General features: G+C 34.4%; 1 protein-coding gene across 2 annotated transcripts in view; it reads right to left on the reverse strand.

The window, feature by feature from the left end:
• Window positions 1-393: 393 nt before the first annotated feature.
• The window catches only part of GMCL1 (germ cell-less 1, spermatogenesis associated), a 30,161-nt gene continuing 11,698 nt past the window's right edge, over window positions 394-18,856 (reverse strand). Inside the window, exons 7-14 of one of the 2 annotated variants that reach the window (XM_020985392.2) lie at window positions 18,099-18,183; window positions 15,245-15,335; window positions 11,597-11,734; window positions 7,143-7,212; window positions 6,320-6,395; window positions 5,253-5,398; window positions 4,292-4,379; window positions 394-2,108 (exon numbers count right to left, since the gene is read on the reverse strand). In XM_020985392.2, the coding sequence (XP_020841051.1) occupies window positions 1,980-2,108; window positions 4,292-4,379; window positions 5,253-5,398; window positions 6,320-6,395; window positions 7,143-7,212; window positions 11,597-11,734; window positions 15,245-15,335; window positions 18,099-18,183 (823 nt within the window). In that variant the 3' untranslated portion in view covers window positions 394-1,979. Of the gene's footprint in view, window positions 2,109-2,139; window positions 3,892-4,291; window positions 4,380-5,252; window positions 5,399-6,319; window positions 6,396-7,142; window positions 7,213-11,596; window positions 11,735-15,244; window positions 15,336-18,098; window positions 18,184-18,856 lie in introns of those variants that run through there. The other variant, XM_078149554.1, reaches the window with a different exon arrangement.

Genomic DNA, 18,856 nt, shown 5'->3' on the forward strand with positions numbered 1-18,856 from the left:
GGGTGATAAAAACAAAATCATATCTTTACAGTCAATGTTCAGAATAAATTCTCAACCTCTCAAGAGAATCTATTCTTATTAGAAACTAGTCTAATTATATACATATATAATTTTATATCAAGAACAAATTTACTGGGAACCTATTCTATTAAATAAATACTATACACAATTCATATAATGAAATGGAATGTTAAAGAAGCTTATTCTTAATTCATTCCCTCCTCTAACCTTTTTTCATCCTAAGTTTAGTACTTTTTGCTTATTATTCAATAAACTAAATTAGGAAGTAGCTGGGAACTCACTGGATTTAACTGCACAAAATCAGAGGAATCTTGGAAATTAAATTAAAGTTATAGGAAGAGTAGGCAGAATCTCTTTTCAGACATCCTGTGATCAAGCTTGAAACTAGGAAACTTCTTAGTTTTATTTTATTAAACGAGAAGTATTAAACAATGAAAAAATAAAGAACTTTCAAAATGACTTAAGAAATTTACACCAAGTAAGAGAATATTTTAAGGGTAAAAATAAATTTCTAAACCTACCAAAGAACTGGCTAACAAATGTTAAGTTTTTTCCTGAAGAATGCCCAGATGGATCATCAAATTACTTCTAGCTGGAAGGGAAAAAAACTCTGGTTTCATTAAGTGAAACAATTTATTCCTTTGAAAGGATTTATCCACTGTGTCAGCTTGTTTAATTTCTTACTAAATAGGTATTTCTTATTTATACATCACACAGGATACAAATAAGCGTTTGCTAATTTATCAACATATTAAAAATATAGATTGATCAAAGTATTTGCTCTGCCTGAAAAAAAAAAACCAAAAATAAACCAGAATATTTTTCAAGATACCAATAAACACAGAAAACCAACATATACACTTATTGACAGTATACATCTTATTTTTGACTAAAAACAGTCTTCTATTTTTACAATGACCCTTAGTTAACAATTCTTATTTTGGATCCTGTGAATCCATCAGGATTTACTAACAAATTTGTATTCGAAAGTGTAACTCAAAGGCACTCAACTCAGTGGTCACAAGTTCCTGAGCTTAAGTAGGAAATAGGATCCTTTAAAAAACTGTTTAAAAAAAAATATAGATAGATGAGCACAGAATAAAAAAAATGCTTAATAAGTAATACTTAGTAGACAAATAACATGAATAATAATTTAAGACTATACAGGATACTAAAGAGAGACTATGGAAGGAAAAGGAACTGCCTTGTTGAAGCAAAATAAGATGCATAAAAATTCCTTTTCCTCCCAAAATAAGCTTCTTTGAAAGTGAGACTGATGATTTTAAATCCTAGACGAATTAAAAGGCAAAACAACATGAAAAAATGATTTTAAGCTGAAAAATATAAATACAGTCCTCAGGTTTGTCTTTCAACTCCCCAAAGCATATATGGGATGTGAAACCATTCAAATCAAGTATAAACTAAAGGGATACCGAATAAGAGGAGGAAAGCAAAATCATTAGAGAATGAGTGATAAAACTGAAGGGCAACTTTAAAGACACATCATCAAATCTATAGCCAGATGCTCGAATAACTTCCTAGCTATTTTTCATTCAAACAATAGAAAATTTGCAGATATGTAACCAAAGTTCACAAACATTAGGTTAGGGTCAAACTTTATCCAAAAAAGTATACATGTATTTAGTTTGATAGAAAAATGTGGAATGTCCTATTAATCTTCAATTCTTGTCTGCTAACACTAAACAGAAAACACAAATTGACATTTTCATAGCATAATTGGGTTTGGCAGGAATTTTCTTGGCTTCAAAATTCACTTTCTTCATATATGCATAGAATTATACTGAGGATAAAAAGTAAATTATATGTATCATCTGCTACAGTTCATAAGGCCTTTCTCATTATTAGTCACCTTATTTGTATATATCAGTAGGGCCATAACATTAAAGTAGAAACACAACATTTTCAAAGTGCAACTGTGTTCCATTTGACCAGACTGCTTAGTTTTCTGTATTTTCTAGTTGACCACCATTTTCAGTTTTTTTTTCTGGTGATATATACAGGAAGTTACAGCAGATAAACAAAGGAAAGATGAGAAGTCTGCTATCCAAATTCATCACCACTTGTTCCTATACAAAACAAGTTTGAAAACATGTTACAAAGTAAACTGGACAGAAAACAGTTTTAACATTTTTAAATTTTAAAGGTCAACAACAGAGTGAAGTTGGAGACACAGAGATGAAAATGCTAAATGTCTAGTCTTTGAAATGAAAAAGCAATAGGAAATAACTGGAATGTTAAAGCAGTATGATGGAGCTAATGTGATCTTGGGCTTTAATAGAGTTTAGTTGAGGTGGAGTGCTGGGGAAAGGTCAACAATTTCACTACATTCTGGGTTGGTGAGACTACATCTCAAATATCAGGTCTAGTTTCAAGAAACATGCTTTGAGATACGCAAGTAAAAATAGAGCTTCCAAAAGAGAATTTTTATGAAGAGGTTATCTGGCAATCATGTCAATATGAATGAAATTAAAACATTTATTAATCACCAAATACATGCAAGATACTGTACTAAAGCCATAAAGGAAAAAAAAGAGCTTCCTCAATGAGCTTAACATTATATTGAAGACACAACATGTACTCAGATTAGGTACAGTATTTTGGAGGAAAGAAAGAGAACTAAAAAATTATGAGAATGTGTATGTACATGTAAATACATCATGTACATACTCTGGGACTTATATTCACACACATGCAAATCCGGAAAAATTTCATAGGAATGGCCCCAGCGTTGAACCCTAAACAAAGAAGATTCCAAGAGTACATGCATTTCAGGCCCAGGGAAAGCAGCCATCATTGCGATGGGAGAAGGACTGCTGAGTTTAGATGTTAGGTCTGTGCATCTGAAAGGAAGAATGTATTCATGAAAAGCAGTATAAGATAAGATGGGAAGCACAGACTGTAAGTGCTGGGCTGTGAAATTTATACTTTCTCTCAAAGGTAGGAGGAAGTCCTGAAGGATTTCTGACTAGTGAAGTGATAAGGTCAGACCTGGGCCTTAGAAACATTATACCTAACTATATGGAAGATGGTTTTGAGAGGGGGAGACCTTAAAAGCAGAGAGATCAATTAGGAAGCTTCAACAGCCTTGGCCAAAGAGTTTATGAGGGCCTAAACTGGCGTGGCGGCAAGTGATAGTAATGAGTATGGAAGGTGAACAAGAGGCTGGAAAGATAGTGATGCTCTCCAAAGAAACACGGATAAATTTAAGGAGGAAGACAGCTTATGTTTTGGATTTGTTGAGTTTGAGAAGCTAATAGGACAACCAAGTGACAACACTCAGCAGGCAACTGGTGATACAAGAGAGTTCAGCAGAGAGTTTAGCGCTGGACATACAGATCTGGGAGTCATCTGTATAGACATAATAACTGAATTCGTGGGAGTAGATGAGCTCACTAAAGGGAAAGTCTAGAGACAGATGAGCAGAGGGCCCACTCAGAACAGCAGGGAGTCAACAACTGTAATACTTCTATTAAAACAGAAGTAGCCCCAGGGCTTTCCCATCCACCCTGCTACTGCTTCTGAGCTCTTCCAGACCTCACCATTACATTAGCCTGCTGGGACTTCTGGGACTTTCTATCTGTCCTAAAGCTGAGCCTTCCAATATATGTGGTCTCTTCAGATTAGAATGTGAACTCAAGAGCAATGGGACTGTCTTCACTCCAACACTTCAATATCTATCACTTAGAACACTGCAAGCACAAATGCTTTTTCATTCAATCTTTTATTTATTCATTCTAGTTGCTACATTTTAGGATAAATACTATTAAGCTGGAGTGTCTAAAGGAGGGCAAACCAGGGTGATGAAAATCTTCAAGATCGTGATATATGAGGAAACTTGGAATGTTTGGCCTGAAAGAGAAAAAAACTCAAGAAGAGACATGATAGCTGTGTTCAAGTATTTGAAGGACTGTCATAAGGAGTACTAGACTTTTCTCCTTCGTTTTAAAGAACAGAGCCTGGAAAAATTGGTAGAAGTTACAAAGACAAAGATTTAAGTTTGAGATAAGTAAAAATACCTAGAAATAATTTAATGATTTTGAGCTACCTTCCCCCTCCACAGACCTAGTTTTTAAAGTTCAGTTCCTATAGGACATATTTTAATTTCTAACTACCTTTTAAAACCTGCACATTGATCATGACAAAAAACAATACTTAAGTAATATACTTTCTGCACAACTGTAAGAACCAACTTTCTATTAATGTAAAGCATTAAACAGAAGATTTTCAAAAGGCTACGAAGTCAACCTACCTGATCCTTTTCAAGAGTAAGTATTTGGTATCCAGTTGTTCTACTACAAATCAATTTCCCGCTACTATCAAGAGAGGCCAGACGGAGTCTAGGATTATAAAGAAAACATCCTTATCAAACAGATTGAAAATTGAGTCCATTAATGAATTTTAATTTCATTCTTTTTGAAACCTCAATTTTACTGCTTTTACCTTTACATCTTTCAAACAATGATGCTATAAGCCTTCCCAATGAGACTTTACAGAACAAATATTAATCTGACTTCAAAGTACAATCTGTTTTTTTTAGCCTTATGAACCCTTGCTATCATACAATTCTTGAGATGTAAGCAAATAATTTGTGATGTCCATACATCTTACTTTTTAGAACTCACTTGGCAGACTGTCTCAGTTTGTCTACCTACATACTTCTTCATCAAATACATACTACAAGAAAAGACTAGTAATAAAAATTGGAATTAACAGCATTGTACAAAGTTGTGGACACAGCTTGCATATTTACTTGCTGTCATATTGCCATATTTATGACTCTCACACCTATGTATCATAAGTACAGAAGAAAGCCTAATATTAATGCTACTGATGATGAAACTACAATATCCTACAGCACTACTTTCTATTCATCCCTTAGATTCTGGATTATTCCTCACTAATGCTGAGGTCTCTAGCATATAATGGAAACACCAAACATCATTAACTAGTTCCACAGAAAATAATTTAGGCAAAACAATATTCCAAGAGGCAGTCAATTACACAGGGAAAAAGCTCAGCAGAGCTACAGCTTCTTGGGTGGACTACCTTCGGGGAAGCCCCTGGTAACTTGACAGCACAGCTGGGGAGCCTGTGGCCATTTGGCTGCACGTGATGCTCACTGGAGGAGTGCTACAAAGGGTGAACTTGTATTATGTCCCACTGGTGCTCTGTCAGTTCTAATGATCAGCCCCCTCTTCCTCTTATCCTACCTGAACGCTATATTTCTTCGAGGCTGTAAACTGACAGATCCACTGCACGGCTGATTCAGAGTGTTTCGTTTGAAAATAATATAGCGATTGGTGTAAGTTACAAGTAAGTCAAAGCCAAAGTTAAACCCTGTCCACCGCCAGCAGTACTAAAAAAATACAAAAAAGAAAAAAGGCTGTGATTTCAATTCAAGATATTGGTAAGTCAACAATAACTCAAAATGCAGTAAGACTGGGGTTGCTGCTATTCCTTTCCTATGTCTCTTATACTCCTCTTTTCTTTGTGCCACTGTTCATCACTGCCTTCCTATATACCCCACCTCCAAGTCTGTTACCTCAACATATCTATTAACTCTCCACAGATATTGGTGAGATTCATCTTTGCCAGGCTGCTGTAAAATCAAAAAGCGACTTCTAACCAGAATCCCAAGATATGACAGCTCAGGAAGTCAACAAGCTAGGAGGAAATAACCACCATAGCCATCAGATATTCCTTGACTGGTGTCTAAGCTCTTTGAACCTCAAATACCAGAAGACTGATTAATCAACAAGCACACAGGTGGATAAAGGTCTAGTGGGTCAAATAAATTAGAACATGTTACCATTAAATTCTGATGTCTCTTCTTGACATGTATGACAAGGTCCTATCAAGACTGAAATACTTCTAGTATAGACCCAGTGACATGTGTTTACTGTTCATGGTCTACCCCTTGCTAAATCTGGAAAGGCTCACTAACATAGGTTCTAACATAGAAACTTTCAAAGACCATTCACTAAGTTAATGAAATGAACAAACCAATGAAATGACAGATTCTTAATGTACATTCTATTCATTTGAGATCTCAAGTATAGAGGTAGGAAGCCTGAATTATGGTACAAATGCTCACAATTATAAATTTGAAAACAGTGTAAGTATCATCAAACATAGAGGACAATAGCTGTTCCATCTCCAAGTGCAGCAAGCGCTATGTGTCAGCAAAATTTTTTTGAAGTACAAGAAATATCATGTTTCCTATTTTACTGTTAAATAACTGGAATAAGAATGTAAACAAACCACAACTGGTACTTACTTCACCATCCTTGGCAAGTTTTCTACCACACCTCATGCTATTTCCTTCAAGTTCCTCTTTATTAATTTCCTGAGGTCTAGAAATATATATAACAAATGATTTTGATGATGACAGATAATAGCTCACTGTGAATTCTGAAGTAAAAGAACAGAGAAACATATGCTACTAGATTTAAAGTAGGAATTTTCTCACCGGTGGTACATAAGAGTGACAGGGATATTATGATTTAATTATCTGATTTGATATCTTTGTTAAATAAACAGCTTCAGATTTTACATTGTGTTTCTCACTGCCTCCGTTTCTATTCTGCACCTACTAGGACTTTTATAAATCAGAGAAGGTAAAAAACTTCAAACACAGAAATATTACTAACAACACTATCTTGCATTGATGAGATTAAGAAAACAAAAACGTAATTTTACTCTCAAATGACAGCAGTCCTTTTAAAATCTAGATCATTTAAAATATAATAATTATGATTGGCATTTATATAGCATCTGCTATGTGCCAAGCAGTGTACTAAGCACTTTACACACAATCTCATTTGATCAATAAAACTCTCACAAGTTTTGGTTCTGTTAATCTAGATCTACTTAAGGAAAGGAAGCATTAGTTTAATTTTCCAGCAAATTCGAAAATTATGCATTAGGGAAACAAAACAGTAACTCAAATTATTGTTACATTCAGAACTTACTACTGTGGCTTTAGCTTTATTATGTGTTTCAGTTTCATAATCTAGACTCTTTAGTGTAATCAGTGTAAATTACAATTTAAACAGCAAAGAAAGAGTAGATTAAAAAAAAGTCTAATAGCTTATACCTACCCTGTGTCACTATCTTGTTCTGCCCTGAGCATGGCAAACCACTGCTGTTTGTAAACAGAGGCCAACCATTCTAAAATTCAAAGATAAAAATGGATAAAGAAAAGTTTAGAGGATTTATACATTTTAAAAACATGAAAAAACCAAAGCACAATAATCAATAAATCATCCAGTAGGTTTGCTTCAGAGAAGCTTCTCATGAGCCATGGGAGAGAAGTCCCTCATAGTGAGCTATTCACATAAATGAAATAAAAAGCAGAGTCCAAATAAAAGGGCTATGACTTTGTTTCAATGTTTATTTTATTTAAATTATTACTCAGGAACAAATGACTTAATTACATTTTTTCGACAAAACACATACTCTTTACTGTTTGATTAGCCTTAATTCTTCAGACTTCAAAGGCAGGCTAGACTTCATTTTATTTAATTTATTTAAATATTTATTTTTAGTTTTCAATATTCACCTCCTCAAGATTTTGAGTTCCAAATTTTCTCCCCATCTCACCCCTCTCCCTACCCAAAACGGTATGTATTCTGAATATTCTTTCACCTAATATGCCTTCCCTTCTATCACCCCCCTCCCGCTTCTCTTATCCCCTTCCCCTTCTATTTTCCTGTAGGGCAGGACAGATTTCTATACCCCATTGCCTGTATTAGACCTCATTTTGGAAGACATATTATTCTAAAAGCAAGAAAGATTACATACACACATATAGCTATAATTCACATATTTTTTATCTTAGGTATCTTAGGATAACATCATTGAATAATGATTTGGTTACTTTATTTACCACATCTAGATGAAGACAACTGAGTAACCACTTGCTAAGATGAACCAGTTCCAATTCAGCAAGGTTATTCATGAATACTTGAGTGATAATTTTGTCATACTATATTAGGTAAAGCGAAAGCATCAAAAGAAAACACACTATATATTTTAATTAAACTAAATTTATGTTTTGGATGCTTTCCTTTAACAATATGAGCACAAAACTATCTAAATAAGCAAAAACCCTCTCTGCGCTTAAATCTTTAGTTAAAAACAAAATGCAGTTAGTTTGGTCTTTGTTTTCTTGATTCATTTTTTATTCATTGTCAGAAAACAATTTTCTGCTCTTTCATGGTCATATGATTTCTTTTAAAATAAATCAGTCCAAATAAAATATTCATTCTGTAACTTGAGAAAAAATATTATTTTGATTCTATATAATTTCAGGAATATCATATCAATCCTGGTGGTTGACTACTCCTTCTCTGAACTGATGATCAGACTTATCCAACTCTACTCATGTGCTCCTTTGATGCCTCAATGTGGCATGAAAATGACCTTGTTTTCTCAAAAGGCTAGGATAATGGAATGTACTATGCTTTCTCAGGTTGTAACAAGCTGAAAAAAATTTAAATATGGGCCTGTCACTGACTGGACTCTTATCTATTGTACAAGCCTGGTCTAGCTATATTCAGAGAGGTTCATCACCAGATTGCCTGTAGGATGTCGAATTTCTTAACCACAGCAACTGTTAAAAATCATCCACTAAGTATATGTAAGGTGGCAGAAAATAAAGAATTTTCAGAGTAAGATATGTTGAGACAGAATTTTTTAAAGTACATAGTTAAAATTATATAGAAGTATCTATCTCTCATTAAGTATAAGTGAAGTCTCCATAAATATTATTTGAAAAAATAATGTATTTAGACAGATTTACTAACTTGTAAAAAAAAAACTAAATTTTTCTTTAACCAATAAGAAATATTTATCTCTAGGTCAAAACAAGAGGGTCAATATTTCTCATACTGAAAATAATCTGGTTTCTCCTCAACGGGTCTTACCATTACACTTTAAACCTTCAGATCAAATGTTATTGAACTAAGCATATAATTTTCCATTGTGCTTAGTCACTACCATTAGGATCTTAACATGAGTTCTCAATAGCTAGACTAAGAGATAATCCAAAGTGAATGAAAAGGTCTTACAGATATTGCATCTAATATTAAGCCCTCAAGAGATCTATCTTAACTTTATATATTGTCTTTAGTGGAATAACTTTTAATAAATGATTCATAGCTATTATCAGGTTAAAATAGATTATTTATATGTACTTTGGATAATAATTTCAAATAAAATACTTTAATACTTAAAGTATAAGTCTAAATAATGTATTTAACTTGACAGATACAAATTTTTACTGTGAGTAAATGATTCATATTATGTTTAAATTTTTATGGCTTCTTTCCTTCAAAAAAAATTCCTTTAACATGTAACATGTATCATCTCATTTAAAATCACAGTAATTCTCAATATTACATCAATAGGGCTAGGGATTACAAAATAAATGATAAATCCAGATACGGTAAATGGTATATTTATTCATCATTTGGGGTACTTAAAAAAAAAAGTACAATGTGCCACATTGTGACTATTGCATGTCAGGTACAAAAAAATGGCAGCACATTCCATAACACTGAGCAGAAATTAAGTCACTGCTACATCTACAATTAAGTACACAAACACAGCTAAGCATATAAAATAATTTCCTTATAATGTTAGTGCTGAGGGTAGTAGTAATATTCAGCTTAACTGCAGTTTCAGGTTTCTCTTATTATAAAATTAATGTGCATCTGAAAAAAGAACTTGTGGTATATCTAAAATCATGTAACAATGAATTATGTTATAATGAAGTCTAGAATATTTTACACATACTAGAGAATCCCAGTACAGCAATGTATATTGTACAAAATTTAAGAATAAAACTTTGGATATGGGCTGAAATAGTATGTACAGGGGTGAGGGAAGACAGGGTAAGAAGTGGCAGTTAGGAATGGCAAAAGGGATAGGCTTAAATCCCCAAGCTGGTAGGTACATATACCCTCTAATGGGCCAGTAACACCTAAGTATTAAGTAATCATAATGACAAATGTTAGGTGAGTAACCAAAAACTTTTTTTTTCCTGGCTCATGATAGTGAAATCCTCTACTATGTATTAAGAATGTAAAGTAGGTTTTTGTTGGTTTGTGGGACTGGGGAGTATGACACAAGGGGTGGGAAATAATCTGCATCCATCCCTCCTGATTTGTGAAGAGATCCCATTGTATAGGGTGCCCTAAGCTCACATGCTAAGATGTGCAACTTTATTTTCCAGTTGAGAAAATAAAGCTGAAATATGGCCAGTTACTTTTCAACTTTTGTACCACCTTAATCCTTTTATCCATTCCTTTATCTTCCTGAATGTGGAAATCCCACAGACTAATGTGGATTGGTATCTATTCTGCAAGATAGTCTCAGAGAGTTGTCTGGGGCAGGGAGGGGTCTAAGAGACTTGCTCAAGGTCACAGACCCAGTATATGTCAGAGGTAGGACTTGAACCCAGATGTTTCTGATTCTGAGGCCTGCTATCTCCCCATCAAACAACACTGCATCCTTTATTATACTAAAAAATAAAAATCAAACTTTGGATTCAACATGATATAAACATTTACCATTTTCTAAAACATATGCATAAGATGGCATAATTTACATTTAAGAATATATTACAATTGTGACTTTCAAACTATGCATCATAAAAGACCTCTCAATGGTTCCTCAAAACAGGAAGGTCACATAATTAGCATCTGTTTATCATCTCCAACAGAACCATGGCCAAATGTCTAGATAGAGCACAATATTCTCCCCAACAATTGCACAACCCATGAACCAAAAGCAATACTTTCTTCTCAGTTCTTTTGAGAACTTACTCAATAAACAAAAGCAAAATCTTACAATAATATAGGCACCACTCTATTCTCTGAAGATGTCTCCAAATGGGTCCTATTAGAAACTCTTAACATTTTAAAAAATTTACAAATTAAACATTTTCTAAAAGAATGTTCAAAGAAATCTTCTAAACAGGATTCTTTTCAAATATTAAAATTATTTTTCCACGCTATATTTCTATAAATATCATTCTAGAAGACTATTTATGTCTTAGATATAGATAAATGGATCTTCAAAAAAAAATCTGGAGTGCCAAAATTAGATATTTTTAGATCTACAATTTCAAACATTTTGTCTTTTTTTACATAAATTTGAGCACTTTAGATCATAAGTCTACTTTGTGTATATATATATATATATATATATATATATATATATATGACTTATATACATATATATACACCATAAGTCTACTTCATATATATATATGACTTAATATTGAATAGAATTTTAGATCAAAAGATATGACCCAGAAAAGTAATTTTAAAATTTCAAAATATTTAAAATTCTAATTTCCAAAGACAATATATATATTTTTTATATGAAGTTTTACAATGTTCAAAAAGAAAGAAAAAAGGTTCTTTCATGAAACAACTTTTTAGGACAATCAATTTTAAAGAATTTAAGGTACTCTATAAATTAGCTAGCACACTGAAACAATGCTGAATTCAATGTTGCTTAAAATAATTATTTTGTATTCTCTTACCTGAAGGTATTAGAGCATCTCGTTCAATGATTCTTGCAGAAGCTAAATCACTGATAATATACTGCAACCTCAAGTGTCTGAATACTGGTATAAAAGCTTTTCCCTGATCAATTTCAAGGAAGGCAATATCTTCGAAATCTGCACAAATAGAAAATAAATGTTTTTTTGCTTTCTCCCAAATGTTAATTTGGTTTTCTAAGAAGCAGTATATATCCCATGTATGACTACATATAGATATAGAGCTCCTCTAGAAGGCTCTACTCCAATGTGTCATCAAGACATAGAAATGACCTTGGACTCTCAATGGCCACGCCAATGGCGCACAAGCTCTGGCTAGTTCTACTGAAACATAAAAGCATGAGTGCAGGTACAACAAACAAGTCTGTAACCAAAGATCAAGCGAAATTTAGACTGCTGTCATCAGAAGGTTGCCAGGTGATTCATTTTAAGGCCAGAGCAACTCAACTATGATGAGGGGAAGGATGTGATCTGCATAGACATAGGTACTACCAAAGCTGAAGAAATCACATTTTTTTGGAAACAGATGATATATTGCATAAGCATACAAGTTATATGTTACTTCTGTACCAGGGGTGGGAAACCTGTGGCCTTGAGGATACATGTGGCCCTCTAGGTCCTCAAGTGTAGCCCTTTGACTGAATCCAAACTTCACAGAACAAATCCCTTTAATAAAAAGAATTTGTTCTGTAAAACTTGGACTCAATCAAAAGGACAGAAAACCACATGTGGCCTTGAGGCCTTAGGTTCCCCACCCCTGTTCTAGAGCTTTCAAAGACCCCAATACATCACAAATAAAGAAAATCTGAAGAGGCCCTAGAAGACAATTCAGTTCTAGAGCTTTTCTGGGTTTGGGCCCATTTGCATGAGTCTGAAAGGCAGGGAATAATTACTTGTTTCTGACCAGTTCTGTTTGACCAGATCAAACAGAAGTCCACAGGGACTCAGAAACCAACCATACCTCTAAACAAACTCAGATGAAAAATGTTATCTAACTTCAGAGAGAGAAATGATGAAGTCTGAGTGCAGACTGAAGTATAATTTTTTCACTTTATTTTTCCTGCCTTTTTTTTGCAACATGGTTAATATAGAAACATGTTTTGCATAATTTCACACATATAATAGATATCATATTGCTTGGCTTCTCAATAGATGGGTAAAAGACAGGATTCGGAACTCAAAATTTAAAAAAAAAAATGAATGTAAAAACACATAATTTTAAAAAGAGTCCTCCAGACCCTGTAGGCTGGTCTTCTAAAGGAGGATGGCTGGACCTGAATGACACACTGATGGCTTGGCTCTATTTCCATATGATTGGGTCAAGTCAATGTTTCAACTTTAAACCAAATGCATTCAAATGTTTTGAGAAAAATCTGGTAATTTACTGAGTGAAGTGAGCAGAACCAAGAGAACATTGTACACAATAACAGCCACACTGTGTGATGACTAATATTGATAAACTTAACCCTTCTCAGCAATACAAGGATCTGACACATCCCCAGAGGTCTCGTGATGGAAAATGCTATCCACATCCAAAGAAAGAACTATAGAAGTTGAATCGCTATCATTTTTTTTCCTCTTCTGTTGAGTTTTGTTACCTCTTTCTAATGGTTCCTCCTATTGGTTTTAATTTTTACTTACAACTTCACTAATGTGAAAATATGTTTAATAAGAATGTAAATGCACAGCCTATATGAGATTGTGTGCTGTCTTGGGGAGGGTGGTAGGGAGGAAGGGGGAGAAAAATTTTAAACTCAAAAGCATATGGAAGTGATTGCTGATGAATCAAAATAAATTAATAAAAAAAATCTAGTAATGGCAGTTCTATCCTAATAAGAACAGGAAATAAAATGTTATTAAAGAAAAATAAAGTTAATAAAAGACAACTTTCAATAGCTTTAGATTTATCATGTAACATGTATCAGTATAAGAAAAAAATTCTAGTGATATACAATTTAGTTGAATAAATATTTACCCCCTGCTGCCTATAAATCATTGTACTGAGCATTGGGAGAAATACAGAGCTTAGAAAAGTTAGGATTCACCATCCTTATAGAGCATATTCAATTCAGCCAACATTTACTAAAAGTTGGTAAGCTTACAATTTAGTAGGCAGACAAGACAAACCAAGAGTTAACTATAAAACATAATAATACATAAATGCATTAAAGAGATGCAGAATAAACTATAATGTGAGGTCTGAATGGGAAAAAGTCCTGTGGTCCTAAGGGCTGGGGAAATGCCTCCCTCCTATTTTCTCATCTTAACTCCCAAACTTCCAATATTTCACCTAGTTGGCTACTCTGATATAAATGATTTTGATATTATAATGTTCTAGATCAGGGTGAATTCTTAACCATTTTTGTGTCATAGACCCCTACTATAGAAGTCTATGGACTCCTTCTAAGAATAATGTTTTCAAGTGCATGAAATAAATACACACAGTGACAAAGGAAAGTAATCCTACTGAAACAGTTATTAAAATATTTTTAAAAGCAAGTTTATAGATCCCAGGTTAGGAATCTTCTTTCTAGATTGTCACAAGGTAAACAGTAATTCCATCATGGTTGCCATTTTTCCTATCACCAAAAACAGGTTCTTATAATTTTGCAAGAATTTGTTTATTTTTATTTATCATTTTTTAAAAAGAATTTAAAGATTCCAAAAAACCTAAATTTTACCCTGTGGTAAAAGTGGTGATGTTTGAAACTGTGACAGCCAAGTTCAATATCTATAAAACTGGCCTTAAATCTGACAGATAGTTGACTTCACTGCTACATTTAATCATTTAGAAAAAGCCAAAATCTCAATTGTACAAAATACAATGGGTCACTGATTGGGAATAGTAACATTAAATAAAGACACTGAAGAAGCACTAACATTTGCTTTACTGTTGCACCCTAAGGACCATGGGACTTTTTCAACTGATTTGCAGGTGAAACCTTCCATATGTTCTTTCTCATCCCAGCAGAATGAGGGCAAGAACTCTTACTTCTCTGTGTGTATTCCTGGCACTTAGCACATTGCTTTGCACACAGTAAGCACTTAATAAATGCTTGCTTGATTCATTTACATTTGGAGAAACAAATATGGAAATTAAGAGGATGTATCAATACACCTTGCTTTATAAGATCTTTTTTTTTTTTTTGCTTTTTGGTGAGGCAATCAGGGTTAAGTGACTTGCCCAGGGTCACACAGCTAGTAACCGTCAAGTATCTGAGGCCAGATTTGAACTCAGGTCCTCCTGACTCCAACACCGGAGCTCTATGCCCTGCATCACCTAGCTACCTCACTTTATAAGATTCTTAAAAAGCAGTGTGTAAATTGCATCATATCTTAAAAATATTATTTGCCCTGTAAAATAATTCTAGAGTCAATCTTTCTATAAAAATGATTAACATTTCTGTAAATTTGAACTTTCATACTGTTTTTGCTCAAAGCAAGCTGATCCTTGTTTTCTCCTCCTATCATCACACCTCAGCTACGTAGAGCTTATTTTGGAGAAAAATTAAAATGGTTAAGTAATAAAAGGAAAAAGATATTGTCTTGTTCTAAAAATGAATGTACTGTTTTATCTTCAGTCTGGTATGCATGATAAAAGTAAATTCACACAAAACAGGATAAGCATACCTTTCCTACGCTTGGAAAACCAGGTATCTGCTTCAGATAAAAGTTGTTTTAACGATCCATTCCAAGAAGGCACTAACTGAAGAAACATCCACTAGATAAAAGAAAAATCACATGACAAACTCAGTCATAAGAATTCAACATATTTAGTGTTTTTATATTTCAAAGAGTACTTACCAATCATTAAACTAGTCAACAAAGTTAAAAGGAAGGCAAGACAAATTCTTGTTCCCCAATTCCATTCATTTTGTGATATGACTAGAAATTTCTAAAAAGATTTGACCTCATTAAGGTTATTCTGCATGTCTGCTAATGCACATGGGGGGGAGGGCATGTTGGAGATAATGTTAGGGCTTTGAGAAATAAGCCTTATTTCAAAATGGGAAAACAGGTAATGGATACCTAATTGGTAGAGTGGCTTCAGGTTAGACACAGAGATCACATTCACAAAGGCAAAACTTCGAGTGAGGTGTTCTAATTCATGGGAAAGACCTTGAATAATGGAGAGGGAGAAGGGAAAAATTGTGCAAGATATATTGAGCATGTGTATCCCAGAGATAAGGGCATGTAGTAAAGTTGTCACCCCAGGGAAATCCTGATTTGCTGTAACAGTTGTTGGGAAAGACTGAACTATTCAAAGCTACACAGTGTTTGGAAAATCAACATTAAAATCAGAAGTCACTGATTCTTAACCCTGCACTTCATCCAACAGAATTTATGATTTCCTAAAAGTTTTTGATTCTGGCATAAGTTTTTTAAAATTTTATAAATGATTTTAAAATTGGAAATCTCATTCATTTTAACAACTTCTTGTGGAGCCATTTCAGTCATGTCCAACTCTCTGTGACCCCATTTGGGATTTTTCTTGGCAAAGACACTGGAGTGGTTTGCCACTTCCTTTTCCAGATGAGGAAACAGGCAAACAGGGCTAAGAGACTTGCCCAGAGTCACACAGTTAGTAAGTGTCTGGGGCCAGATTTGAACTCAGGTCCTCCTGACTCCAGGCCCAGTGCCCCATCCACTGCTTTTTCATTTTTAACTACTCACCAATTAATTCAATTAGTGTTCTCTATACTGCATGAGAAATATTTGGACATGAGGGGAAAAAACCATGGGACTCTGGTCTGATGCCATTCTTAAAGCAGTCTTCTCTTTCATCACAGCACAGAAGTCTTCAATATTGACAGAAGATCTGATATAACTATTGTAGCAAGAGACCCAAGAACTCACTCCTCCTTAGATGAAAGATAGTAACAGAACCTTTCAAGAGCAGTAAAAACAATGCCAGTAATCTCCAAAGGATCTATATTTCACTCTTAGTGCATTTTGTAACATTTTAAATGCACTACACCTCCTTTCCAAGGGAAAGGTCCTGAAGAAAACCTGAAAGAAGAAAACTTGGGTTCTTATCGGAGTGCTACTGCTCAGTGGCCAAGTAGACACTTAAATTGATGGAATCTAAGCTCCCAGGGGCAGGGACACACAATACCTGACACAGTTGTTGTTCAGTCATATCTAACTCTTTATGACCGCATTTTGGGTTTTCATGGAAAAGATACTGGACTGGTTTACCATTTCCTTCTCCAGATCATTTTACAGATGAGGAAACTGAGGCAAAGAGAGTAATGTGACTTGCCCAGGGACAGCTAGTAAGTTTCTGAGGCCACTTGGAACTCAGGTCCTCCTGACCCCTGGACCAGCACTCTTATCTACTGCACCAACTTACCTGCCTGACACAGACTAGGTGCTTAATATATTCTTGCTGACTATTTTAGTTCTTAAACTAATTTCCGCATCAGTAAAATGAAAGTAATATACACCTTATATACCTCACAGGGTTAGTGTGAAGATAAAATGCATGCCAAGAGGAAAGTACTTTTCAAATTAATACAGCATACAAATGTAAGATGGTGATCACTATCAAGACATGCCTACAATTCAAAAAAGCACTTCATAGAAAATTACAATGAAGTTCTTAAAAGTTACATACACTATTTTAATGCTAGAATTACATAAAACATTGCACCCTACCTTTTAAGTACATATTATGTTGCACATATACAACCCATATCTGATTGCTTACCATCTCACGGACGGAGGAAGAGAGAAAGGAATAGAATTTGGAACTCAAAAATTTTAAATAAAAATGTTAAAAAATTGGAAAAAATAAATAAATACTAGTCTTACACTAAAGGTCCCCCTTTAAATGCTTCAATATGTCATGGAAATAACCCCAAACTCTCAAGAATGATGCCGGTGAAGCACCAGCACTATTACACTAAAAAGGCTTCAAATGTAAAACTGGTGATAGACTGTATATCTGATGTCTAAATTAGGCTCATCACCATGTTGGATAAAGGGTGATCAATTTTTCGGGCACAGTAACTTGAGAGAGGCAGTGTAGTGGATAAAGAGCCAGTCTCATAGTCAGGAAAGCCTAAATTCAAATCTTGCTCCTGACACATGCTGTCTATATGATCTGGGCAAATCATTCAACCTTTCACTACCAAAGGCAACTCTGTAAGATGCAGAGCAGGTACTGACCTCCAAGAGCAGAAGAAATCACCCCTCCAACTCCCCACTCTACCCTCAGAAGTTCCTTATACCTGTGAGATAAAATCACAGAGCAGGTCCAAAAGAAAAATAACTCTTTAATGCCATTTAGATCATTATAACAATAGCTCATATTTAATAACAATTAATAATAGTTCATATTTATATAGCGCCTTAGGGTTTCCAAAGCACTTTACAAACATTACCTCAGTTTGATCTAAGTCATTTAAGGGGTTGTAATGTGTGGAGAAAGTACCTAAACTGACAAATTACAAATCCTTGAAATACTTAATTAGGCCAGTACCTTCTTGAGAGCAGTATATACATCCATTTCCACTTGCATTACAAATAGATTAGAAGAACAGATCAGCTGTTTCATGAGGCTTATACTGGAAAAGATAAAATACTGTATCAAACCACTCAAAAAATAAAGAGTTGCAAAAACAAGGTACATAAAAAGATAAGGAAAACTTTTTTCTATTTTTACTTCACAATAATGAAGTAATCAATGTAATAAAACCAATTTTCAACTAGCATTTAATATTATGATAGCTCTGACAGAACTGCTCTCCCACCAAATCTGAGGAAGAAGTTCTGATAGCATAGAATACCAGAGAGAGTGCTGGACTTGGAGTTAGGAAACTTGGGTTCAAATCTCAGCCTATTTAGAAACTTAGGCACAGTGAGAACTAGAGAAAGTCACTCCCTTCCCCCAAATGCAAGCTCCTAGAGGCCAAGACCAGTTTCATTTTTTCTTTGTGTTGCCTTGCACACAGCTGAGAAGCATTTCCCTGGGGCTCAGCTTCCTCATCTGTAAGACGAGGGGGCTGACGGTGACCTCCAAGCTCTTTTCACAGAATCACAACATGGGAAGGAACCTCAGAGACCATTCAGCATGACTCAAACCTGAATAATCTGCTCTTTTCCATATATGAGGAAAGGGGTCACTGCGCTTTTGCTAGAGGGCCTAAATCATGAGATGATATGTGTATAAAACACTTCGCAAGCCATAAATGCTATATGCAAATGCTAGCTAGATTATTATTAAAACTGGAATTACCT

The sequence above is a fragment of the Phascolarctos cinereus genome, unplaced genomic scaffold (genome assembly GCF_003287225.1).
Source record: "Phascolarctos cinereus isolate Bilbo 61053 unplaced genomic scaffold, phaCin_HiC Scaffold_2;HRSCAF=192, whole genome shotgun sequence".
Classification (NCBI taxonomy): domain Eukaryota; kingdom Metazoa; phylum Chordata; class Mammalia; order Diprotodontia; family Phascolarctidae; genus Phascolarctos; species Phascolarctos cinereus.